The 27,292-nt window shown below is 46.4% G+C and overlaps 1 protein-coding gene across 6 annotated transcripts in view; it reads left to right on the top strand.

Annotated features, from left to right (window-relative positions):
* Nucleotides 1–15,146, top strand: part of ADCK5 (aarF domain containing kinase 5) — a 44,406-nt gene extending 29,260 nt beyond the window's left edge. For 2 of the 6 annotated variants that reach the window (XM_085888284.1, XM_085888283.1), the window contains 2 exons: nucleotides 485–601; nucleotides 14,386–15,144. In XM_085888284.1, the coding sequence (XP_085744410.1) occupies nucleotides 485–601; nucleotides 14,386–14,491 (223 nt within the window). In that variant the 3' untranslated portion in view covers nucleotides 14,492–15,144. Of the gene's footprint in view, nucleotides 1–484; nucleotides 602–14,385 lie in introns of all 6 variants that reach the window. The other 4 variants (XM_085888282.1, XM_085888279.1, XM_085888280.1 and 1 more) reach the window with 4 other exon arrangements.
* Nucleotides 15,147–27,292: the final 12,146 nt, after the last annotated feature.

Here is a 27,292-nt window from a genome sequence, read left to right as displayed (position 1 = left end):
AGATAGTTAAGCACAAATTATTTATATTGCAATATAATTTGAAAAGGGATTTGAATCCCAGGCCTTTCCAGCGAGAGGTCGAGTAATTATCCACTCTGCCAAGAGATCTCTCATGAAAAATATGCAGTGTAGGGCCCCTGGGCAACTGCCCAGTGTGTCCATGCCTTTAGACTGCCCAGCCTATTACCAGTACACTGGTGCTCATTTTGCCGACCTCAGAAGAATGACAGACTGAGTCAACCCCCTGGTGTTAATTCAGTGGCCAACGGGGCTCAAACTCAGGACCCTAGGATCCCAAATCACCACCTTAACCGCTAAGCCAACACCAGGCTACATTCCAAATGAAATGGTTTGTTTATTATTTTAATTCTCTCTTTGGGCAGTTCAACTTGTTCAACTAGAAACAGTAAATATGTTTGGTAATAATTGTTGCTTGGCTGTTCATGAAGATGGGCAATCTATTTGTTTTTATTTTACTTTACAGTGCTCTGAACGGGCATTCATGTTTGCAATCCTGCGACAAGCCGTTGACATTACGGGAGCATTTAACTTCCTACATCATCAATGCATGGAAAAAACTCAAGTTTGAGCTTATACTCAGGTAGGTTTTGCTCCTTGGTAGTTTCTTTAAATATTTGATTTAACTTAAAGGGCAGTTGGTATGTATTTTTTTTTCTTCTGTTTATGCAAATGCATAGATGTATGTACAGGGTGATTCAAAAGAAACGGTGTAGTAGAAACTTAACACTTGAGTGCAAAAAGCCAAGTTTTTCAGAGAAAAGTATTTATTGTCAAATACAACAAAGACAAATCGGAGGCAACAGAATTTTTTTTATTATAAATTATTGAACAGTTGCAGCAAATTTATAGCAATTGCTGTAAGTGTGACCTGTTAATTTGTGGGCAAAGTTTGACGGGTCTATACATGCATTGAAACACTCGCTACAGTTCTTCAGCCTGGATGCCATGGATAGCGTCTGAAATGTTCACCTTCAGCTCTTCTTTTGCATGGGCATTGTTGGCATCGACCGTGTTTTTGAGCTTTTTCCGCACATAAAAGTGTGGAAGGGTTAAATCGGGAGAACGAGGTGGCCATAAAGCACGAGACATGATGCCATCTATAAAAAAAAAATGTACTGACTGCGTGCATGCTTGCACGTGCTGTGCGTGCAGTTGCACCGTCTTTCTGGAACCATCAATGTCATTTCTCCTCTTCAGTTAGTTCGTTGAAAAACTGCTGGAGAATATCATTTATATTCTGTTCGGAATTTTAAGATTAACAATCACATGAAACGTAAGTATTTCCTTCAGTGCAATGCTAATTTTGAAACCCTGTATTATGAAACCATTGAACTGAATGCAGGTAATAGCATGAGTAACGAAGCAATAATCTGGTTTTGTCTTTTTTTTTTTTTCTTCATTTTTTAGACCAACTTTTGGTGAATTTGTCACTTTCTTGCTTGCAGAAATGATGTGGTTCTTGTAAATCACTCGATTGTTAATCAGCCACTTGCATGAATCTGTTTGTGTGTTTTTTTTTTTCCCCCAGAATTCTCACTTATCTCATTCCTTTTATTGCTGTTTCGTTGTTTTTAATTTCTTAAAGATTGAAGTTTGTCGAAGAGCAAGGTGACAAAGGGTATGAAATGGGAGTGGAGCAGTGGGGCAACTCTTGCACACAATAAGCAATTGGAAGTGTACGAACAGGAATAGAGAGAATGGGAGGAAGGAAACACTGCAACAAACTTGCGAGTAAGGGGGTTGGTGTGGAAGGGTTAAGGGGTAATAAAGATTGGTAAAAAAACATGATATGGTGGTGGACCACATGCTGGAGGTCTTTGAAGGAAGAGTGGGATAGCATGGCATCTGGAAGGTAGTTCCACGTATGAGAGAAGTGAGGAACAAAAGAGTGGAGGTGTGCATGCAGTCAACCTGGATTTTTGAAGTTTAAGCAGGTGTGAATTACTCGAAGAGTGTGTACATCTTGGAGATGTCAGAGAGGATCAGAGGTCTGAGAGAGAGCAGAGTTAAACTAGAGGAGAGGTGGTTAAAATTAAGGAGAGACCACTGACCTGCCTACATTGTGAAAGCAGTAGACCTTGTGTTTCAGCCTCATTTTGGGGAATTCCAATCATGGTGAGAACTTTGGATTCCACAGATTCCAGGACTGACAAATGTGATCCTGGGTTGTGAAAAGGCAGTGAGTGGAGTTTTTGTTTAACGAGTGATTTATAAATGACCCCATCACAATCCTCTCGAGTGGGGATATTGTCATGCCTTTTGTGTGCAACAAGAATGATGTAAATGGCCTTGTTACTGCAGCAAAATTAATTTGTGAGGGAATCAGTATGGCTGAGTTTCGTGAAGTGATCTGACACATTAATGTTGTTTTGTTTTTATTACCTTTGTCGCCCACAAAAGTTCACCTTCTTCTCTTAATCTGTTTAGCTCACTCTCACCTTCACACATTCATATATTCCATGTGCTATGTCATTATAGTATATTAACTAAAAAAATACTTTGTAGCTGTTATTTAGGACTATATATATTTTTATATATCTTCTTCTTCTTTCGGCTGCTCCCGTTAGGGGTCGCCACAGCGGATCATCCGTATGATCCGCATAGTGATTTGGCACATGTTTTACGCCGGATGCCCTTCCTGACGCAACCCTGGTCGCCTCTTACGACACAGGGATATGGTACACCTATTTTAACTGGGGTATACACCGGCCCAGTATACTGGTACTCATTTCGCCGACCTCGGAAGGATGACAGGCTGAGTCAACCCCCTGGTGTATTAATTCAGTGGCCCAACGGGGTTGAACTCAGGACCTATTGGATCCCAAGCCGCTGCCTTAACCACTGCGCCAACACCAGGTGTATATATATATATATATATATATATATATATATATATATATATATATATATATATATATATATATATATATATATATATATATATATATATATATATATATATATATATATATATATATATATATATATATATATATATATATATATATATATATATATATATATATATATATATATATGTATATATATGTAAAATTGTTACGAATTTGGAATACGATTGCACACAACATACAGGTTCCTGGAGTCAGCGATGTCAATAAGTGCTTGTTCCCTAGATAGCTCACCTTCCATTGTTTAAATGTTCAGAAATCGATTAGATGCGCTGCGGATCGATTTAATAGTTAGGGAACGAACAATGGAGACATCCCTCCCCCTCGTCTACGAAGAGGAAGAAGAACCCTGCCCGTGATTCATGATGTCAACAACTCCCTCCCACCCGTGGTTGAGCGGGGGGATGGATCACGAGGGCATGAGTCACGCCGGGCGTGGGGGAGGGGGGCCGGAGAAGGATAAGAGGAGATTGTCTCTTTGTTCGTGTTGGGACTTGTCATTAGCTTTTTGCTTCAGCAGAGAGTAGTCGTTCAGCAGACCGTCGGGTCCTGTTTGACTTGGGTTAGGGTTGAGGCCTTCGGAAGCTTTTTGCTTCGGCTGGCTCGGTGAGCTTCGGCTGAGGCCTGGCTCGGGAGGAGGCTTTTTGGAGGCTTTTTGCTTTGGTGGTTCAGTGAGCTTCGGCTTCTGTTTGGCTCGGGAGAGCTTTTTGCTTCAAGCTGCCCTGTTTGGAAGAAAGTTAAGCTGGTCGCTTGGCTCGAGCTGCGAGTGGTGGCTTCTTCTTCTTGGTTCGTGGAGCTTTTTGTTCTCCATTTTGGTTTCCGGCTGGGTGCAACTCATCGACCTCTTCGTGGAGGTGGTTCCTCGGGGAAGTGACGCATCAACGGGAAGGATCGGCGCCTCGTCTCACCAGCACATGTTGAGAAGCACGGGAGGATTCGCGGGAGCTCGGGAAGGATCGCAGCTTACGGCGATTGGATCCAGCTCGCTCTCGCTGGAGCCCGGGTCCGAACAACTTGAAGACCACACGAGGTGGAGAGGTTCGAGATAGGTTCTGGGTTTCAGCTCACCTGTCCTCCGAGCTGGAGCCCGTTATTAAAGGCCTCTGCCACCATTTCTTGGGTGTGTGTGTGTGCGTACGTGTGTCCGTGGGCCCGTCTAATAAGTAGGAAATTGTTAAGTGCTTTGTGTGCTGTAAATGTTTGCATCGCATTTCGTATAGACGGTTGTAATTCTTTTGTCGTGCTTTTGTTGCTTGTATAATTGCATACGTGTTTTGCCTTGTTTAATTGCATACGTGCTTTATTATAATAAATGTCCTTGTGTGAATGTAAACCTGTTCGTTGTGTCCTCTTCCTTTAACTGAGCTGCCATCTTGCACTCGGAATATAGTTGGTTTTAAATAGCCAGTAAAGTGATCTGGTCCAACGGGACTGCGCGATAATACCCTGCTCGGTTATCCCAAAAGGAAGCGAGCTGCTTAAGCGGCTCGTTTCCAAGCGGTCCCATTGAGGTACAATCTCTAGGTAACCCACCCACGTGAATAATTAGGTAAATCGAAGATTTGGCGATCGGACCCTGTAGCGTGTGGGTAGAGTGCGGACAAGGTTATGGTGTGGTTAAAAAACACCCGTGGCTGGTTTCCGGCGTTGATCCGGAAAGCCGTGACTGGATTGTCCCTTTGGTGGGCGAAGCAACCGCTATTGGTTAGACGCGGTCGTTCGAACGCCGACCGGCGGGAAATCTACAACAATATATAATATATATGTATATTGTTGTGGTTACCAAATTCGCAAACCACCATTCAGGTCCCTTAGGTGAGGTATCTCGGCAAGTATATGTGTAGTTAGGCCCAAACCCGTTGTCTAGTGGGAATACATGTCATTTATGCGAGCTGCGACTCTTCAGGATAGCCGTTTTTCTTTTACTATCTTTATTTTGGACCAACCGCCATGATCACAACCACATCAACCACCGACCACAACCACCGCTTCACCACAACCGCCACGACCTTCACGTCACACCTCGCAACCGTAGCATCGCCACCATTCTTGCCCCGCTGTGGGTACCGGTGTTGGATTCGTTTTTTTTTTTTTTTTTGTGAAGATTTGATTGAACAAATTGAAGATTTTTGTGCTTCAAAAACGGATCAAAAACGACACACGCCCACTTTTTGCCGTCCAATCGGTGAGCGAGGGGCGATTTGGCCCCGCCTCCAGAACGATCGATATATGCAAATTTGTGGATCAAAAAGCCTTCACGCCCACTTTTTCTCGGGCCAATGGGGAGCGGGGTGAAAGGTCAAAGGGAGGGGGTCAAAGGCGAAGCTACGGGGGGATAAAAGGACCGTGTTCGTCAGTCAGAGCAGTGTGGAAGTCTGGAGCCCGAAGCCTGCAGTAGCTGGAGAAGCTGAAGAGAGTCGAACGAGGAGAGCCCAAAGAAGAGTCCAGGGTGGAGAGTCCAGAGGCGGAGAGGCGGCAGCGGCGAAGGCAGACGAGGGGGTGCTCGCGACGGTGCCGGGAGCTGCACGCCCGAGGAAGGCCGGCAGCGCGACCTGGCCGAGGTGGAGACGCACACCAGGGATAATAAAGATCCTCTATACCCCGAGCATCAGCAACCCCCTCCTGTTTCCCCCGCGCTGAGATAGTGCGACCAAGGGGGCCCCTTTCCCACCCCCTGCCAGGCACTGTCCGCGAGGCCCGCGGAGTGAGGCGCCATCGCCGCTCCGCGTCTCATCACCAGACGGGTAGGCGCGACCCGGTCTCGGCCTCAGGCCCGCCTCATTCTTGAGGGTATTCTTTCCTTGGTTTTGGGTATGTGTTGTCGGCGCCGTCTGTGAAGTAGAATTGTATAAGTGTTGCCGTGTGCTCGGTAGTCGGTATTAGCTCTGCACTGTGTTCTCACTTTTATATTTGCTTTTTGTGTAAATGGAATTGTGTTTTCTTTTTTTTGTGTGCATTTGGTGGAATTGTATTTGTGTGCTTCCCGTGTGCCGCGAATAAATGTGCTTTATTGTTGAACTGTTCTCCCGTTTCGCTTCGTCTTTTCCCCCATTGAACCCTCATCTTGCTTCACGTAAAGGGTTGGTAGTGGGCTGAGTACGCCTGATAATTAATCGAACCGTCGAGGTCAACGATAACACCGCTCGGTTATTCTGATAGTACGGAATGGGTCGCTTAAGTGGCCCGTGTCCGAAGTCGACCTGCGGCGAGGTGCGATCGCCCGGTCTACCCTCCGCGTGGGTACTTAGGTAGGTCGAATTTGGCGAGCAACCCTATCCCACGCGGGGGCTGATTGGCTCCATCGCGGTGAGACCGAAAGGTCCACCCGTGACTGGTTCCCGGCGTTAGTCCGAGAGGGTCACGACTGGATTGTCCGTCCGGTGGGCAACGTGCCGCGATTCGAGTTACGTGGCCGTCAGCACGCCGGCGGGCGCGAAATCCGCAACACTGGTGTCAGGAGTGGGATACAAATTCATCGCCCTCCTCGCGGCACTGGTATCGGAGAACAGGAAAACGGGCTCTCCTGTCTCCGGCTAAATTCACGGGAATCGGTCCAGGGGTGAGAGAAGCGACCCCCGATTCCCTCCAAATTACGAGCGAGCAAATTAACCCTTCACGAGAAGCAAGATGGCGTCTCAAGGCGAGCGGGAGCCGGGGGTATTAGAAATGTATATGTGTAGTAATGTAGAATCCATGGTCCAGGATGGAATCCCCGAGCAGGAAATGTTGATTGTGCAGGAACACGGACTCGCCCAACTGAACCCAGGGCCCGAGGTGGGTGCGGCAGCGGCCGCGGTGTATGACACCTCCCCCCCCTCTCCACCAAGACCCTTCCCCAACCCCTGCCGAAACGGCTCACTCAAGCGCACCCGACGTGGCCCAGCTATGCGCCATGCTGGCGGCAATGACAAATGAAATAAAAAACGAAATGAAAAGCATGGGCAAGCAAATGAAAAAAGAAATGAAAGAACTACGGGGTGAGACGCAGAACATGGGCCGATGCCTGCAGGCGGGCATGAAGGCTGTGAGCAGGGAACTTAAAATGGCGACTCCACGTGTCGGAACAAACGAGCTGGAAGGGGGTGCAACGGCTGACAGGCCCGCGGTGGAGGCGGGTAAGGAAAAAGTAATTCGGGAGACAAGAGACGAGGTGAAAGTAATTGCGAGGGAGAGAAAGAACAATTAATACGGAGAGCAAGGATGAGGTACGCGGAGATCGTGAAAGAGCAAGGAGTGAAAAACAGGGAAGGACGGGAGCGACTTAAAGAGAAAGCAAGGTTGACCTACATAAAGATAAGGGAAAGACGCCAGAAAGAAGCAGAGACCAATAAACACGATGAAGACGGGGTAAGTGACGCGCACACACACACGGAGGTAGTGGAGGACAATGGGGGTGAGCTGGCGGACTGTGTAGGGACCCAGTGCGAGCACCTGGATGGCCTCCTCCAGGAACGAGGGGAGGGAGTATGCCCCCTTGAGGCGAGTCACGACCAGGTGAGTTCGGTCGTGCTTTGCGAGGTTGAGGGGACGGGTGCTGTGGACGGGTGCACGGAGAGCTTGGGGGGTATAGAGGCCCCGGAGACCCTTGTGGGGACACGAATCCCCAGTGTGGTTGTCCCTGTGTGTGTGGTGCAAGGTGTGAGTGCGTCCCCGTGTGTGGAAGCGACCCCGTGTGTGAGTGGTGTGGTGGCGATGGTGCCAGGGTACGTGCTTCCCAGCATGCCGTGTGTGGATGAGGCACCGTGTGTGAGTGTCGCCGTGTGTGTGAGTGAGGCCGTGTGTGTGAGTGAAACGGCCAGTATGAGTGAGGCACCGCGGGTTAGTGCCCCCGCGTGTGTGGATGAAACGGCCAGTGTGGATGAGGCACAGCGGTTGAGTGCCCCCGCGTGTGTGAGTAGTATGGTTTGTGTGAGTAGTGAGGCACGCGTGAGTGAACGGCCGTGTGCAAGGTCGCTGTGTGCCAGGGAGACCGTGTGTGTGAGAGAGCGGTATGTAAGGGAGATGTCGGTTGGCATGCGGGAGCACGCAGCCGCGTCTCCCGGTGTGAATGTGATGGAGTGGACTGTGTGCGTCGTAACACGCAGGTATGCGTGTGTGGAATGGAGACTGAGACGGCGACATGCGAGTCAAGAAAGCCGTGTAGCGGCTGTAGCTGTTTCGGGGACCGTGCCGGGTTCACCCAGCAGTGAGCACGCGGTTCGTGCTGTGCAACGCACGAGACCGCCACGTGCTCGCTTGCGAGAGTGAAGTCCCGGTCCGGAAACGCACGCGGTGGATTTGCCGATCCCGCGGACGGACAAAGTTTAGGCAGGTAAATGGATTTGGACCGGACGGGTTCTCCACGCGATCGTGTGTGTTCAGCTCGAACGGGCAAAGCACATGTGTTCGCGTGGGAAACCCCTCGAGACGTGGGGCTTGTGTTTTTTTTTTTTGCGCACGGTGACGTCATGGCTGCACGTGTGGTTGGAATCCGGCAGGAGGGGTATCTCTGCCGGATGGTCCCGTCCAAGGAGGGACGAGGAACACGTGCAGCTGCATGACGTCACGGGCAGGTGCAAAGTGCGCGAGCTCTGAGTTGCCGCGCAGGTGCTGCACATGAAAAAAAAAAGGGCAAGCCTCACTTTCGGGTGTACAGGATTCCTGGGCAAGGGGTGAAAGACCCCCTTAGCCTGGGCACAGGATGGAAACTAGTTAGGGGGAAGGGTTAGCTTAGTTAGACCGACTTCATGGGGCAGGGGTAAGTCCTCATGGAGTCCGTGGAATGGATTAGTTAGGGGGATTGCAGCCAGATTTAGGTTGGGAAATAAAATCAATTATTTTGAGACAGAGACAGACTGTGAATGTGTAGAGGGGACGTAGTTTAGCAACGTAGTGTTAAAAGGAATGTGCTATAGTGTAAGGGACGACGTGGGAGCACGAGTTAGTTAGGGGATGTAGTTAGAAGGATGGCAGAGTTCAGCGGTGTGTGTGTTGAAGAGTTGGTGAGTTGTGAGGTGAGTACGTGTACATGTTGAGTGAGTGAGGCCAGCGGGTCTGTGTGTGTGGAGCGAATGGGGAATGCATGGTGCGATGAGTGATTGGGGGGAGGAGTGACTCCCGCCCAAGGGACCCCGGGGTCAGTGTAGAGTGAGTTAGCTGGGTTAGTCAAATTAACAAAAATGGAGGTCGTTTTGTTGTTGGTGGGAATGTAGGCTCGAAACCCATTTGGAGGGGTGCAGGAGCCCTGTTGACGGGCTTGGGAGCGTGGCTGCGAAAGGTGAGTATCGCTGAGTGGGTACCCCGGGCACCAGGCTAGTCGGCCGCGGTAGGCCATTGGCCAATGGGGGGCCGGGATAGAGTAGTGGGCACGGGTGCGCCTGCTTGGTGCGGGGGCCCGGGGCGCCATTAGCCGCGTGGGCAGTGTTGTGGGCACGGGTGACCCTCGGAAAGGGGCCCGGGAGGCCGGCCTGCCACGTGTGCGTTTCAGGGGAGGTGCCATGGGGGGCACTCCCCGGTGTTAGGGAGCTGGTAGGCTCGGAGGCAGTGTAGTGCCCGGGGGTGCCATAGCGGGAGATTCGGCAGAGGGTCGTGCCTGCCAAAGGGAGCCACGTGTCCCAGCCAGGAGACCGTGTGAGGGCACGGAGAGAAAATTGGGGGGCGAGGCCCGAAATTGTAAGGACACCAACACAGGCGACGGGAATCTGGGTTGTTAGAACCAATAGTTTAAGCGAGAGGCGCTTGTTGAAAGCCCCGGGGTAGTTTAACAGTTAAATGGTTAGGGTAGATTAGGAGATGTACCCCTCCGCACCATCCATCCCCTCGCTGTCGTTGTGGGCCGCTGGACCCACTTTGGTTATAGATCGCCGAACTCTGGGGAGGCCATTCTGAGGCTTCGTTGGGCCTCGACACAGGACGTTAGCTCTCCCTTATTCCCCTCCGGGAAGGGAACGTAGGGGTTGGGAGTAGGCTAGGTGACAGGATAGGTTAGCCGAACAAAGACGATAAAGGGGGTTAGGGGACGATTTATAGTGGGGGAGTAAAAATAAAAACAACAACAAAAAAAAAAAATTAAGTTGGGGCTAAATTGGTTTTTCACAAATTAAGGGAGTGGGTATGTACAGTGACAGGCAAAGGCGATAGGTTGGGAGGGAGACAGGTAGGTAGGTCCGAGCCCGCCTTCCAAGTGGCCAGCACCACCGCACTCCCTCCACCAACCTCCACTGAACGGCAAAGGCTGGCCAGCTTCATCTGCTGGCTGTGTTACTTCAAGGCCTGTGCCGGCCCACTTGATCGGCAGCTGTTGTGTTGCTGCAAGGCCTGTGCCGGCCGGATCATCTGCAGCTGTGGTACTTCAAGGCCTGTGCCGGCCAGTTCATCTGCCGGCTGTGTTTGCCTGCAGCGGCCTTATTCTGCGGGCTGAGTTTGCCTGCTCACCTTTGCCATGCCATGCCCACTGCCCATGTTCACCAGCCCCGTTCAATTTTGCTTTGCCCCCCCCTGTTCATTTCCATGTGCGCCAGGATCAAGGCAACAGTTTGCAAGCTGCGAGAACTGCCCTGTTGGCAGCTACAACACGGGCCTGCAGTGGCAGCCCGTGCACCGTGTTTTGCGTCCATCCATTCATCCATTCATTCGTTATGCTCATTGCGTGTGCCACTTGAGCTGGCGCGGAGACTACGTTTGTGCAGCCCGTGCACCGTTGTGGTTCACTGCATTCAGTTCAAACCGTTCATGCATCCATTTGTTGTGCTCATTGCGTGTGCCACTTGAGCTGGCACGGAGACTGCGTTTGTGCAGCCCAAGCACCGTTGTGGTTCACTGAGTTCAGTTCAAAAGGGAAGGCCTTGGACTGCGTGTGAGCAGCCAGCCACGTTCCCTGTCACCTGCATTGTTTTGAGCCAGAGACTGCATGCGAGCAGCCTGGCTCCCTGCTAACTGCTTTTCTTTTGCAGAGTTCAGTGATCCTGGGCCATGGTTTAGTGTAAAATTTGTAAGTTAAGGTTAAGATGTACTGTAAATATGAGTGCGCCCCCGGCATGTTTGTCTTAGCGCCGGCAATTTTATTTAAGTCGTCCGTATGAGTGAGTTTGTTTAGATAGTTACGCAGCCCTCAGGTTATTTATTTTGGGGACACGAATACCATGAATGTCGCACTCAGGGATCCGTAGGTAAAATGTACTAGGGGAAAACTACACATGATGGCACACGAAAATTTGACGACTCGGGACGAGTCTGTAAAAAGGGGAGGGGGTAGTGTTGTGGTTACCAAATTCGCAAACCACCATTCAGGTCCCTTAGGTGAGGTATCTCGGCAAGTATATGTGAAGTTAGGCCCAAACCCGTTGTCTAGTGGGAATACATGTCATTTATGCGAGCTGCGACTCTTCAGGATAGCCGTTTTTCTTTTACTATCTTTATTTTGGACCAACCGCCATGATCACAACCACAACATCAACCACCGCTTCACCACAACCGCCACAACCTTCACGTCACACCTCGCAACCGTAGCATCGCCACCATTCTTGCCCCGCTGTGGGTACCGGTGTTGGATTCGTGCAGAGCGCGCGTCGAACAGCGTGTACAAAATCACGGATTTTGTGCTTCAAAAACGGATCAAAAACGACACACGCCCACTTTTTGCCGTCCAATCGGTGAGCGAGGGGCGATTTGGCCCCGCCTCCAGAACGATCGATATATGCAAATTTGTGGATCAAAAAGCCTTCACGCCCACTTTTTCTCGGGCCAATGGGGAGCGAGGTGAAAGGTCAAAGGGAGGGGGTCAAAGGCGAAGCTACGGGGGGATAAAAGGACCGTGTTCGTCAGTCAGAGCAGTGTGGAAGTCTGGAGCCCGAAGCCTGCAGTAGCTGGAGAAGCTGAAGAGAGTCGAACGAGGAGAGCCCAAAGAAGAGTCCAGGGTGGAGAGTCCAGAGGCGGAGAGGCGGCAGCGGCGAAGGCAGACGAGGGGGTGCTCGCGACGGTGCCGGGAGCTGCACGCCCGAGGAAGGCCGGCAGCGCGACCTGGCCGAGGTGGAGACGCACACCAGGGATAATAAAGATCCTCTATACCCCGAGCATCAGCAACCCCCTCCTGTTTCCCCCCGCGCTGAGATAGTGCGACCAAGGGGGCCCCTTTCCCACCCCCTGCCAGGCACTGTCCGCGAGGCCCGCGGAGTGAGGCGCCATCGCCGCTCCGCGTCTCATCACCAGACGGGTAGGCGCGACCCGGTCTCGGCCTCAGGCCCGTCTCATTCTTGAGGGTATTCTTTCCTTGGTTTTGGGTATGTGTTGTCGGCGCCGTCTGTGAAGTAGAATTGTATAAGTGTTGCCGTGTGCTCGGTAGTCGGTATTAGCTCTGCACTGTGTTCTCACTTTTATATTTGCTTTTTGTGTAAATGGAATTGTTTTCTTTTTTTGTGTGCATTTGGTGGAATTGTATTTGTGTGCTTCCCGTGTGCCGTGAATAAATGTGCTTTATTGTTGAACTGTTCTCCCGCTTCGCTTCGTCTTTTCCCCCATTGAACCCTCATCTTGCTTCACGTAAAGGGTTGGTAGTGGGCTGAGTACGCCCGATAATTAATCGAACCGTCGAGGTCGACGATAACACCGCTCGGTTATTCTGATAGTACGGAACGGGTCGCTTAAGTGGCCCGTGTCCGAAGTCGACCTGCGGCGAGGTGCGATCGCCCGGTCTACCCTCCGCGTGGGTACTTAGGTAGGTCGAATTTGGCGAGCAACCCTATCCCACGCGGGGGCTGATTGGCTCCATCGCGGTGAGACCGAAAGGTCCACCCGTGACTGGTTCCCGGCGTTAGTCCGAGAGGGTCACGACTGGATTGTCCGTCCGGTGGGCGACGTGCCGCGATTCGAGTTACGTGGCCGTCAGCACGCCGGCGGGCGCGAAATCCGCAACAATATATTGTCCTAAATAACAGCTACAAAGTATTGAATGAGGAAGTCTGAGTGGTAGAGAATATGTGAGGGTGGTGCAGGATATGTATGAGGACAGTGTGACAGCGATGAGGTGTGCGGTAGGAATGACGGACCGGTTTAAGATAGAGGTGGGATTGCATCAAGGATCGGCTTTGAGCCCTTTCCTCTTTGCAATGGTGATGGACAGGTTGACAGACCAGATCAGAGAGGAGTCTCCATGGACTATGATGTTCGCAGATGACATCGTAATCTGTATTGAGAGTAGGGAGCAGGCTGAGGCGAGCCTCGAGAGGTGGAGGTACGCACTGGAGAGTAGGGGAATGAAAGTCAGCTGGAGTAAGACTGAGTACATGTGCGTAAATGAGAGGGAGGGTGGTGGTATGGTGTGGTTGCATGGAGATGAGGTGGTGAAGGTGGATGGGTTTAAATACTTGGGATCAACTGTCCAAAGTAACGGAGAGTATGGTAGAGAAGTGAGGAAGAGAGTGCAGGCAGGATAGAGTGGGTGGAGAAGAGTTTCAGGAGTGATTTGTGATAAAAGGGTATCTGCAAAAGGGAAAGTATACAAGACTGTAGTGAGACCATCTATGTTGTATGGTTTGGAGGTGGTGGCGCTGACAAAAAGACAGGAAGCAGAGCTGGAGGTGAAAGAGTTAAAGATGCTGTGACTCGCATTGGGAGTGACGAGGATGGACAGGATTAGAAATGAGTATATTCGAGGGACCGCAGGGAGGACGGTTTGGAGACAAAGTGAGAGAGGTGAGATTAAGATGGTTTGGACATGTGCACAGGAGGGATGCGGGGTATATCGGGAGAAGGATGCTGAGGATGGAGCTGTCAGGTAGGAGGAGAAGAGGAAGGCCAAAGAGGAGGTTTATGGATGTGGTGAGGGCAGACATGCGGGTGGTTGGTGTGACGATGGAAGATGTGGAGGACAGAGCGAAATGGAGACGGATGATCCGCTGTGGCGACCCTAATGGGAGCAGCCAAAAGAAGAAGATGTGTGTATATATATATATATATATATATATATATATATATATATATATATATATATATATATATATATATATATATATATATATATATATATATGGTAGGAGCTCACTATTGGCATATCAATAAATAAAAAAACAAGCTGGCTCATTAATTACATGAAGTGGGGACATCATCTGCCTGCCCTATGTGGTCTGGTCTCTATGTATCAGTCCACCCTTTGTGCTTAACTCTTAATGTCTTCAGGGAAACAGAGTACCATAAGGCAGCACCACTGAAAATTGCTCAGGAGCAATCAGGTGCATACCTGTTACCTGGTTTGACCCTCCCCCGGCCTTAAACCTCATTCCCTGGATGGAGCATGTGTTCCAAGATCCCCCTACCCATTCCTTGCATGGGTAATAAATAATGTCCTTTGTTGAAAATATAGCTGCAAAAGATTTAATGCAACTAAAATTGGTGGTGGGGGAGAGGATTGTAAAGAAGAGAGAATGTGATTTGTCCAGTGTATTTTTTATTTTATTTTACACTTGTCATATTTCACTGGCAGGTCTCAATCCTGGACTATGTGGTTGACAAGCAAAATTATGCTTGTACTTCTTGGCCTTGGCTTTATACCAGAAGGGACCTCATTCTGTGAGTATCTGGAGTTGTGATCTCATTGAAGAGTCGGGGAAGTGGGACATGTTATTCGACACCTCTGGTATAGAAGAACAAATCCATCCGCACTTGGAATTTAACTCATGAACAAAAGCTGTTTTATAAGCATCACAATACTTGATATAAAAGTGCACATCAACTTGAAATTTACAGATGCCTTCTCATTACATCATGATGAAAGTTTTATACTTGTAATCATGAAGACATTGCTTGTAAAACACGAAGGTGATGAGAAACCATCTACCTATTACATACATGAAAATAGTATTTTTAACCTTCCCACGTCAATGGAATCAATCACCGACCAATCTCTTCTTCTTCCTATACCTCTTCTTCTGCCCACCCTTCTTCTTCTTCTACCTTCTCTTCTTCTTCTACCTTCTCTTCTTCTTCTTCCCTTTCTTCTTCTTCCCTTTCTTCTTCTTCCCTCTCTTCTTCTTCTTCTTCCCTCTCTTCTTCTTCTGCTTCCCTCTCTTCTTCTTCTGCTTCCCTCTCTTCCTCTTCTTCTGCTTCCCTCTCTTCCTCTTCTTCTGCTTCCCTCTCTTCCTCTTCTTCTGCTTCCCTCTCTTCCTCTTCTTCTGCTTCCCTCTCTTCCTCTTCTTCTGCTTCCCTCTCTTCCTCTTCTTCTGCTTCCCTCTCTTCTTCTTCTTCTTCAGCTTCCCTCTCTTCTTCTTCTTCTTCAGCTTCCCTCTCTTCTTCTTCTTCTTCTTCAGCTTCCCTCTCTTCTTCTTCTTCTTCTTCAGCTTCTCTCTTCTTCTTCTTCTTCTTCTTCTGCTTCCCTCTCTTCTTCTTCTTCTTCTTCTTCTTCAGCTTCCCTCTCTTCTTCTTCTTCTTCTTCTTCTTCTGCTTCCCTCTCTTCTTCTTCTTCTTCTTCTTCTGCTTCCCTCTCTTCCTCTTCTTCTGCTTCCCTCTCTTCTTCTTCTTGTTCTTCAGCTTTCCTCTCTTCTTCTTCTTCTTCTTCAGCTTCCCTCTCTTCTTCTTCTTCTTCTTCAGCTTCCCTCTCTTCTTCTTCTTCTTCTTCAGCTTCCCTCTCTTCTTCTTCTTCTTCTTCAGCTTCCCTCTCTTCTTCTTCTTCTTCTTCAGCTTCCCTCTCTTCTTCTTCTTCTTCTTCTTCAGCTTCCCTCTCTTCTTCTTCTTCTTCTTCAGCTTCCCTCTCTTCCTCTTCTTCTTCTTCTTCTTCTTCTTCTTCTTCTTCTTCTTCAGCTTCCCTCTCTTCTTCTTCTTCTTCTTCTTCAGCTTCCCTCTCTTCTTCTTCTTCTTCTTCAGCTTCCCTCTCTTCTTCTTCTTCTTCTTCAGCTTCCCTCTCTTCTTCTTCTTCTTCTTCAGCTTCCCTCTCTTCTTCTTCTTCTTCTGCTTCCCTCTTCTTCTTCTTCCCTTTCTTCTTCAGCTTCTTCTTCTTCTTCTTCTTCTTCTTCTTCTTCTTCTTCTTCTTCTTCTTCTTCTTCTTCTTCTTCTTCTTCTTCTTCTTCTTCTTCTTCTTCTTCTTCTTCTTCTTCTTCTTCTTCTTCTTCTTCTTCTTCTTCTTCTTCTTCTTCTTCTTCTTCTTCTTCTTCTTCTTCTTCTTCTTCTTCTTCTTCTTCTTCTTCTTCTTCTTCTTCTTCTTCTTCTTCTTCTTCTTCTTCTTCTTCTTCTTCTTCTTCTTCTTCTTCTTCTTCTTCTTCTTCTTCTTCTTCTTCTTCTTCTTCTTCTTCTTCTTCTTCTTCTTCTTCTTCTTCTTCTTCTTCTTCTTCTTCTTCTTCTTCTTCTTCTTCTTCTTCTTCTTCTTCTTCTTCTTCTTCTTCTTCTTCTTCTTCTTCTTCTTCTTCTTCTTCTTCTTCTTCTTCTTCTTCTTCTTCTTCTTCTTCTTCTTCTTCTTCTTCTTCTTCTTCTTCTTCTTCTTCTTCTTCTTCTTCTTCTTCTTCTTCTTCTTCTTCTTCTTCTTCTTCTTCTTCTTCTTCTTCTTCTTCTTCTTCTGCTTCCCTCTCTTCCTCTTCTTCTGCTTCCCTCTCTTCTTCTTCTTCTGCTTCCCTCTCTTCTTCTTCTTCTTCTGCTTCCCTCTCTTCTTCTTCTTCTTCTTTTTTTTCTTCTTTCCTCTCTTCTTCTTCTTCTTCTTCTTCTTCTTCTTCTTCCGCTTCCCACTCTTCTGCTTCTTCTTCGTCTTCTGCTTCCCTCTCTTCCTCTTCTTCTGCTTCCCTCTCTTCTTCTTCTTCTTCTGCTTCCCTCTCTTCTTCTTCTTCTTCTTCTTCTTCTTCTTCTTCTTCTTCTTCTTCTTCTTCTTCTTCTTCTGCTTCCCTCTCTTCTGCTTCCCTCTCTTCTTCTTCTTCTTCTTCTTCTTCTTCTTCTTCTTCTTCTTCTTCTGCTTCCCTCTCCTCTTCTTCTTCTTCTTCTTCCCTCTCTTCTTCTTCTGCTTCCCTCTCTTCTTCTTCTGCTTCCCTCTCTTCTTCTTCTGCTTCCCTCTCTTCTTCCCTCTTTTCTTCCTCTTATTGATTTTTTTTTTTTTAAACAACAAACTGTTCATGGAAGAGCAAGACTTCCAAACTCTTATACCTTCCATTTCATTATCTATCTGCCTCCTTTTCTCAATTTATTTTGCCTTGATCTCTTCCTCCCTCCCCCATTTTTTTGCATATGTAATATGTAGATGGTTCATTATTGTCAACACTTGATTTTGTTTCATATTCTCCATCAATTGTGTATTTTGTATTCAAAAAGAAATAAAATTGAAGAGTACGTTTTTCTTTTAGAGATATCCTTTTCACCTGAGATTGTGGTATAATTAAAAATTATGTTGTTTATCTATTTTTGTCGTACATGTGGACTATTCGTTAGTTTAATTACCAACCATTGCTTTTGCACATTTTGTAATGACGATGGTTGAGGTGATGTTGGTATCAGGAAAAGTATTGGAACTAACGTTGGGGTGGAGGTGAGGGGACAACCTCACAAACTCTTAGAGTGTAGTTTCAACGTTTTGTTGGTCCAGTATCGACGTCATTTACATTTTGTTTGAATTTTCCATTATGTGGCTGGTATGACTTTTATCTAGAAATGGCTTTATTTTCGAATCTTGTTCTGTCATATTTGAGGACATAAAAACGACTGATGTCCAAGTTTTCCCGTTCTGTACATGTTATTCACAACATTATGGCAGCTCCCATTTTTTTGTGTACCTGATTGAGGCTCGTGGAAGAGCTGGAGCAGAATGAAAGGGAACAAAACAGAAAGGGGGAAACACCGACCTCAGAGTAGAAGTGAGTATGAATGAGAATATTTCAGCCAGTATTCTTGTATGTTGTGTTTTTGCACTCGAAGCTGCATGTCAACATCTCATTTTGTGTGAAATGAGATGTAGTCTGTCCATTAGGATGGTGTAAGGGCTTTATCATGATCCACTACAGCCCATGAGGATAGGTAGTTATCTTGTTTGCGACAGGGCATTGTCACACGGATTTGAAGTTGAAATGATTTTGGCAACAATAAGCAACAAATGATTATTTAAAAATCACTTGAAGAATTAAAAACATTCTCAAAGCAATCTGTTCATGCTTTTTAGGTCATCTCTTCGAGCATGACCTAATAATATGGGTGTAGATGTCCGTCCGTCCGTTCACAATGAAGTTGAAGCGGGAGATCTGGTCATTAGTGATCCTGATAGAGGTCGATGAGACGTACATGATGGTATGACTTTCAAGGTCACCGAAGGTCAAGGTCACGAGGCCTTTGAAGTTGCGAAAATGACTTTTCAAATTCTATCTCCTCCGCCATTTCTCAAGCGATCTTGAATTTGATTGTGGCATATGAATCTATGGGACAATATCTAAATTTTGATCAGCCGGATTTTCGATATTCGCTTTCGTTTTCGTGTCACGTGACTTCAAAGTTGGCAAAAATGCGAAAATGACGATTTCCATGCGAAAATGACGATTTTCAAAATCTATCTCCTCCTACATTTCTCAAGCAATCTTGAATTTGATTGTGGCATATGAATCTATGGGACAATATCTACATTTTATCAGGCCGGATTTTCGATATTCTCTTTCGTTTTCGTGTCACGTGACTTCAAATTTGGCAAAAAATGCGAAAATGACGATTTTCAAAATCTATCTCCTCCTACATTTCTCAAACAATCTTGAATTTGATTGTGGCATATGAATCTATGGGACAATATCTAAATTTGGTGGGGCTGGATTTTCGAATTTCACTTTCGTTTTCACGTCACGTGACTTCAAACTTTGCAAAAACTGCCCTACCTTCAGGAGGCTATATATTCTCTACTGGGCATGGTAAAAGTTGGTGAATGGTGTCATTGCATAGCAGCTGACCTTGTATATTATATTTATACATTTTCCGCCGAAGGTGCAAAAGTTTCAAACCCGAAATGTAAACGTCGGCATTTATTTTCAAAATATAATTTCGTGCACGCACGCCAAAATGCCGAGTCATCTTTAACCAAACTGCGCAGTTCGAGCTGCGCAGTAGAACTAACTGCGCAGTAGTCTTCGGTCATAACTGAACATTGAGAACTTGTGGTATTATTTCTCGCAGAGATGACCGTCACTCCCGCACAGGGGTAATTTTTCATATATCTTTTTCACATACAAACTCGAGCCTTTTGGAGGAGTGAGGTGAGCTGGCAAAAAAACAACATACTGACAGTGGGACCAAAGATGAATGCAACATGCAAGGCATTGAACAAACCAAACTGGAGAATTCGTAGAACACAACACCCCATGCAGTATTCAATTGTAACAAAAGAATGGTTTTAAAGATAGTTTTAAAAAAATCTGGAAGTTTAGCAGTGCTGAAGCAGTCCTATATACATCACCCTTATACACTGTAATAAGATGACGTTGAGTCACAGTTTAGGAGATGGAGGCTTCATTGATCACTGTCTGTAGAATGCAGCGTCAATCAGTAACTTCGTCACGCCGACCTTCTCGCCAGACAGAGATCCCGGGAGTTTATACCTCGATGGGACCTGCACGAAAACAAGCCGCTTAAGCGGCTCGTTCCATACGCGAATGCCGAGCGGTTATATATCGCCAAGTCCCGTCGGACCAGATTATTTTATCGGCTTTAAAAGCCAGCTAATATCCCCAACGTTCCATGGCAGTCAATGTGAGGAAGGGACGCAACGAGCAGGAGACATTCAACAATGGGGACATTTATTTCCACTCAGCACGTAAGCAGTCGATGGGGACAGGACACGAGCATATAGCCTACAGCCGATTCCTATGATCATTTACAGCACGCACTTACACAATTCACTACTTAAGGACGCCACAGACTTTCATGCAAAACCCAAGAAAGAAAGAACAGGCTCGTAAGCCTTTATTATTTCTCAGAGACGGGATGACCGAAGGGGCTCCGAGAGGCCGGGGCAGGTTACCTGGCCACCCCTGGTGGCTCGATGGGCTCTTGTTCGGCGACCCTCAGTGTCTTCGCCCGGACCCCCAAGCTCCGACTGGCTCCCTTGTTCATCCGGCCTTCACTGTGGCCTGGCTTAGCCAACGACGCGCTGGAGGAGTGAACGGGTCTGGACCCCGGCTTCCTGGTTACGCCAGCGAACCTTCCAGTGAACCAACTGCCTGCACTCCGAACTCCGAACTCAGCTCCCACCTCCGAACTTTCCAGCTCTCAACGGGGCGTCTCTCCACTCCCAACTCCCACCGACTCAGAACTCCCCACACCAACTGCCTTTTCGGCCAGCGAACACGGATTTTTATCAACCCCAAGGGGAGGGGCCGCCGTGGGCTTTTTCACCCGAAATCAGCGCCCTGCCCCTTTTCACCTTTGAACTTTCACCCAGGCTGGATCCGCCCCCTTCACTTCCGATTGGCCAGCTTCTTCAGAGGGTAAGGCCTTTTTGATCCGTTCTTGCCATCAAACGTGGCTGTGTTGGAAATCACCGTCAAACGCGGCTGTGGGTTGTCATTGTGACGATGTGTTTGTTTCAAAATAAAGATAGAAAAGAATAATGGCTAACTCAAAGATTCAGAGCTCGGCACACGAACAATTCCCGTTATACATCGTTGGGGAATTCTAACCTGGAACACACACTTACCAAAATAACTGACCTCTGGGGAACCTGACTGGTGTTCTGTGAATTTCCACAACCATAACATATATAATCATAATGTTACGGTACCAGAGTTCGCCGCAAGTGGAAACTCCTTGAACCCCTCCAAACCTCTGGTCCTGCAGGCCGACATGCTGCAGCTACCCCCTTGACCCGGTGGGTTGTGAAGGAACCACGAACGTCAGACGGCCAAATCTCTCTGTTCCTCCGTCTAACACCGTTTACTTGGGGGTAACGTGGCCAAACTAACCGAGGCTCGTGCCCTCAGCACGCACTCAGATTACTGCCGAGTGGAACAGAGAGTGCAGCGCTGGCTATTTAATTGAGCAAAACAGTTGGGATAAAACTTAAAACTTCCCGGCTGTTGCTAGTGCAGACTGTTTGACCAATATGGAAAAGACACCATTAGCAGGTTGGAAGAAAACATGTATGCCGTACTGGTTTATTTATATAGGGTGAACATGGGGGAAATTTGTGTGGCACATGTATACAGTTAATGTTTTAGTCACAAAGAATGGCAAAGCACATGTGAGTGTGTGATGTGTATACAACGGGGAAACTTTGTATGGCAGGTATGTACAGCAAATTGAATAGAGAGACAGAGTAGAACTTGTTCCCTTGACACTTATGAGCCCCTTCTGCAATCTTACTTAATTATCTACACACAAGACATGGTGCCGACCAGAATCACAACTGGAGAAATGTAGAGAGGAAAAAAAAAGTAGAATGCAGAGCAGAACATGAGTACGGCTCCTTCCCATCTTACTCAGACGCGTGCAGACTCGTGTAAGCTACCCCTTGGTGGCTCTCGTGATCTAAACAGGTAAATGTGAGCGCAGTCTTGTCAAAAGACTCGTAAGGAGAGCTTGATAAATCGAACTCTTGGTATATCGAGAGGCTCAGTAGATCGCATGCAAAGAAAGGCTCCTTCAATGTCTCTTGTTCAAGGGCTTCCACGAACACACACTCTCATGGAGGTCAAGCTCGATCTGCTGTTGTATGGAGCACATCCTCCCACCCCAGAGGTCAAGCTCATCTGCTTCTACATCCTCTCACTTCGGAGGTCAAGCTCATCTGCCTCTTACAACACTGAGAGGGGATGTCTTCTTGTTTTCTTCGTTGAACGATGATGTCCAATGCGCATGACATGCACATGAGGTCAGTTGCAACAGCTGCACGTTAATGATCCTACAGCTCTAATGTGTTATTTTGCAAGTAAACAAAAGAACCAATAGACCACTGCTGGGCTAATACTTGCCATGAGTACAAATGGGGTTTGTGTCCAAATGGGGTTTTTTGAAAGAATCGAAAGAACGTGAACAAGCACCCGATTAAGAATCTTTTGTTCGAGGGAAAAGGTAGTTTCTCGTTCATTGTTTAGCATCATTCATAACGTGCATGGTAGTTGGTTGTATGGTGTGGTGTTTGTGACTTGGAATGAAAAAGGAGGGAGAGGAGGTTTGAAGGACAAATTCCAGAATCGTGAAGATGGGCCATGAGGGGTTACAGGCTTAAAAGGTGAACATGGTGAGGGACCGGCAATGGATAGGCAGGTGGAGCCATAGAGGGATGCAAAGATGGACTGATAGATGGAGGGATTAAAGAGAAACCAAACATTCTAACTTGTGACGCATATCCATTCGAAAGCCCGACTTCACAAAAGGTAGGAAATCTATTTCATATAAACAAAAAATCTGTCTGGGGAAAATCTGTCTCTGAACGCATATGGGGGTCTTTTCCATCACCGCAACACTATATAGAAGAGCGAGTCAAAAAGTATCCATAATATATTTTTATTTAAATAATATAACTGCAATTGAGCATGTACAAGAGCATCATTTTTCACATAGTCCCCCTCATTTTCAGCATACTTAGTCCATCGGTTCACAAGCTTCTGTATGCCCTCAGCAAAAAAATGTTTTGACTGAGTGACGAGCCACACATGCACCACTTCTTTCACTTGTTGGTCACTGGCAAAGTGGTGGCCTCTTAAAGCGTCTTGGAGTGGACCAAACAGGTGAAAGTTCAAAGGGGCCAGGTCAGGACTGTACGGAGGATGCTCCAACACCTCAAAGTTCAATTACCGGAGGGTTTACACTTTACACAGTATGGGTGGCAGTGTGTGGATGGGTATTGTCATAAAACAATGCAACACCTTTTGACAATAGCCCTCGGCATTTCCATCGAATAGCTGGTTTCAACTGGTCCCGGAGCATTTCACAATAACGAACACTGTTTACCGTTGTGTTCCCCTCCTTGATAGTGTTCCAAAATTGGGCCTTGCGAGTCCCATAAAAGTGTGAACATTACTTTTCCGTCCGATGGTTGACTTTTGAACTTCTTTTTAATTGGTGATGTCGGATGTTTCCACTCCATACTCTGGAGTTTGTCCTTGGAGATGAGACGTGGATCCACCATTACGAGCCAGAGAGTAATGCGTCTCAAAATCATTCCCATCACAACAAATGCGGTTCAAAAGGCTTTGGCAGATTGTCACACGGTTGCGCTTGTGCTCTTCTGTGAGTTGTTTTGGAACACATCTTGCAGAAACTTTATGAAAGCCAAGACTGTTGTTGATGATTTCATGTGCAGAACCATGACATGTTCAGATGTTGTGCCACTTCGTCAATAATTGACCGTCAGTTATCCAGAATCATGGTGTGGACTCGTTCAATGTTTTCTGATGTGAGCCTGGTGTTGGCTCAGTGGTTAGGGTGGGGGCTTGGGATCCTAGGGTCCCGAGTTTAAGCCCCGTCGGCCGCTGAATTAATACACCAGGGGGTTGACTCAGCCTGTCATCCTTCCGAGGTCGGCAAAATGAGTACCAGTTCCAGTGTGTGTACTGGTAGAGGGGCACTGCATCAGCGACACAGTCTCGCTTCAAGAAATGATAGCTACCCAGGTGGCTAGGCTGCCATACGACCACCACCTTCTGATGTGGATGTGGATGGGTGTCCAGATCGTTCTTCATCAGTGACACTTGTGTGACCATTTTTGAACATGGTAATCCAATCATACACACCGCTGTGGTAAAGCACTGTTCCCATATTGTGCTGAAACTCTATGATGTATTTCTGCTCCTGGTACACCTTCAGCCCACAAAAATCGTATCTGCATGCTGTTTTTCCTTGGTGCAAATGGACAGCAGAGTGGTCATGTTAACTTCCTTTTAACGATATAACTGCTGACTGCTCAAGGTTGAAACTGCTTCACAATGGTGCAGACAGTTCGTGCTTGTATCTGCAAGTACAATAAACAATGTAGTATAGCACAATATCATTGCGGATACTTTTTGACTCACCCTCAAGTCCAGTGGGGATCAACGGAGTGCTCGTCACACTCCACATGTTTCGATTTTCCCACCGATCACATCATGTGCCTTCTGCTTGAATGGTTTGCATTAGCAAGAACAATCGTCTGGGTGGCAGACGCATGGTTGTTCTGTGCGGATTATGCGGTTTTACCGTGTGAGACATAATCAGTGGTGATGCTCACATAACAGTCAAGAGGTGCCTCTGATGTATATATGACGAATGTGGCCGCCGTTTTCATGAGGGCAAATGAGTCTGAAATCCACATCCGTCCATCCATCCCATACTCTGTGCAGAGCGTTGGTGCTGCCTAAGCAGTCTCCTTGGCTATTGGACACAATCCTGGATGGGTCGCCACTCCGACACAGTATACCAGCATGCTGGCACTCATTTTGCCGACCTCGGAAAGATGCCAGGCAGAGTCAACCCCACCTGGTATTAATTCAACAGCTAAGGGGGATTTGAACTTAGGATCTGAGGTTCCCAACCCCACCAACCTAACCATTAAGCCAACACCAGGCATAAATCTGGATTAGTGGCTCCGTTTGATGTTTAATTGGTGTTGACCATGTAATCTTTGTCTGTTCGACGGAGTCACTGGGCCAAAGCCTCTGTGTTGGAGGTGACACTTTGGCGTGGACTGTGTCCAATGAGGATCGGCGGAGTTCTTGTCACACTCCACATGTTTACATTTTACCATCGCTCACATCACGTACCTTCTGGCTGAATGGTTTGCATTAGCAGGCAGGCAGGAACGTGTGTGTCTGTTTGTCTGTCTGTGTGAGATATATTTACTTCTTCTTCTTTCAGCTGCTCCCATTAGGGGTCGCCACAGCGGATCATCCGTTATGATCCACATACTGATTTGGCACAGGTTTTACATTGGATGCCCTTCCTGACGCAACCCTGGTCACCTCTTACGACACAGGGATAAGGATTGGGTTTCACCATGATTCTGGGCTGCCCTACACCCTCTCATAGCACGGCCCAGTGCAGAGCTCCCGTCCTCAAGCGATCCTCCAACCCAAGCCTCCGAGTTGCCTGGATTACAGGCGCACGCCACTACGCCCGGTATACATACACATATACACATATATGAATATATATATATATATATATATACATCTACATATATATATATATATATATATATATATATATATATATATATATATATATATATATATATACACATACATATACAAATAAAGTGACTTTCAGGCCACCCTGTGTGTGTATATATATGTATATATATATGTATATATATATGTATATATGTATATATATGTATATATGTATATATATATATATGTATATATATAATATATATATATATATGTGTATATATATATATATATGTATATAATGTATGTTTGCTTTTTCGGGTTTTTGAAGAAAGTTTTTTTTTTTGTTGTTGTTCAAATGTAATTAATCACATCTTTCTGATGTTTCCTCTTGGATGCAAGAGGAGGCCATTTACCCCTTCATCTCAGTCTATCATTGTGTGAGACACTAAATGAAGTCAATCTATCAGTTTATTTACTGGATTTTATTGCGGGCAGGGGGGGGGCGAGGGGGTGTGGGTAGGGAGAACAGTGGCGACAGGTGCAGGGACATCACCAACGCCATATTTATGAGGCATGCACTCGCTTATAAGCTGTTTAGTTTGGGTTTGAATCTCGACAAAGATATAAAGTCACCCAGGTGTTTCACATGCAGACTCATGTATCAATATCGTGCCATCCTGACTACTTATGGACCTGTCTGAGGACCAGAGGACCTGTCTGCCAACATTGGTCGTTGGTGAGCGTTTGAGATTCCACGGTGTCTTTCTGAAGAGTTGGCGAATCATCACAGGCAACCTGAACAAATAACAAATTCATGCTCCCATCTTATAAATAACCAGAGTGGAGACCTAGTCTTTCTATTAACATTAATGCCATTGTTGGACTTTATGGCCTTATCACCAAGGGACAATAAGGTGAGATGGATAATAATCTCTATTGGTTTAGTATTTTTTATTTTTTATATATTAAAAGGTTGCATCAACAGGTTCAATGTATATCTGCCATTTTGTGCAATGAAACGACTGAACAGATGAATAAGAGAATTATAATGGCATGCGGTAGAGTGCATACCTCCACCAGGCTGAACAGTTTACGTTTTGGATCCCACTGGGAGGCTGGATCTGGATCTGGACCTGAACCATTATCGGCTTATTCGGCTGGGGTCCAGTGGGACCTACCTTGCACCCCCCCCCACCGCGACAATTTTTCACTGATACCACGGTGTTCATATATATCCCAAGTATCAGAAAAAAGATGTTCCCAGAAAAATAACTCATTTGCACTATGCTTTATTAAGCTGTTTCCATTTTTGCATGTAATTAAGCTATCCAAACATTATTCTACATCTCTGACAACAAAGGAAACATGTTCATTTCATTCCTTGATCCTCCAAACATCGGTGTAGATTCCTCATTTACAAATTTCCATGTACCAGAAGTTGAGAGATTTACGAAAATGAGAATTTCCATAATGGTGGATCCTAATTATCATATCAATGCATTAAAAATTATTTCCACTACTTTTACTCAAACAGAAAATAGTTATTTCCCTTAAACACCAACAGACATCATAAGTCACAGGTATGTATTATATCAGGCCCAGGCAATTAATTCTATTGATTAATCTGATTTTTCATGATTTTCGAACTCTTCATTGTGCTTTGTATTTTATGCTAATTAGCCTACTTTTAAAAAAATTTCAATATATTTTTTGCCAACCTGGCTTGTATCTGGCAACACTTAAGTAATGTTTTTTATTTTTATTTTTTTAACAAAAAACTGACACATGTAATTACAAGGAAAGAAAATGGAAATTCTTGCATTTTTGTGGGAATTATTGTCTTCAAGTCAAATTTAATTAATATGCAAATGAGCTAACTTGCATAAACAAAATATATTTTAATACGTAAATGTATAAGCTTTAATTACAGCAAGGCGACATCGCGCTGTTTTATAATTTGACACCAATTTTGTGAGTTTATGTTTATATTTGACAGAGATATTGACATTTTGCCGATATTTGTGAGATTCGTCTATTTTTGATTGGTTGCCATGGAAACAGCTTAATAAAGCATATAGTGCAAATGAGTTATTTTTCTGGGAACATCTTTTTTTCTGATACTTGGAATATATATGAACACTGTGGTATCGGTGAAAAATTGTCGCGGGGGTGGGGGGGGGTGCAAGGTAGGTCCCACTGGTCCCTGGCCTATATCATTGTCACTTACAGAATCTGGCCACCAAGTTTCGTCTGAACTTGTCCATAACTTTTTGAGATATCCTGCACACAAACAGGCCAGACAGCAGTGAAAACAGAACCTCCTTCCAGGAGTAGGGGTGAGGAAGGGGCGGAGTAGCAGTG

Source organism: Eptatretus burgeri, chromosome 7, assembly GCF_056783735.1.
Source record: "Eptatretus burgeri isolate ZD-2024b chromosome 7, Ebu_testis_v1, whole genome shotgun sequence".
Classification (NCBI taxonomy): domain Eukaryota; kingdom Metazoa; phylum Chordata; class Myxini; order Myxiniformes; family Myxinidae; genus Eptatretus; species Eptatretus burgeri.
Note: the sequence above shows the minus strand (reverse complement) of the source record. Positions and strands in the feature narration are given on the sequence as shown.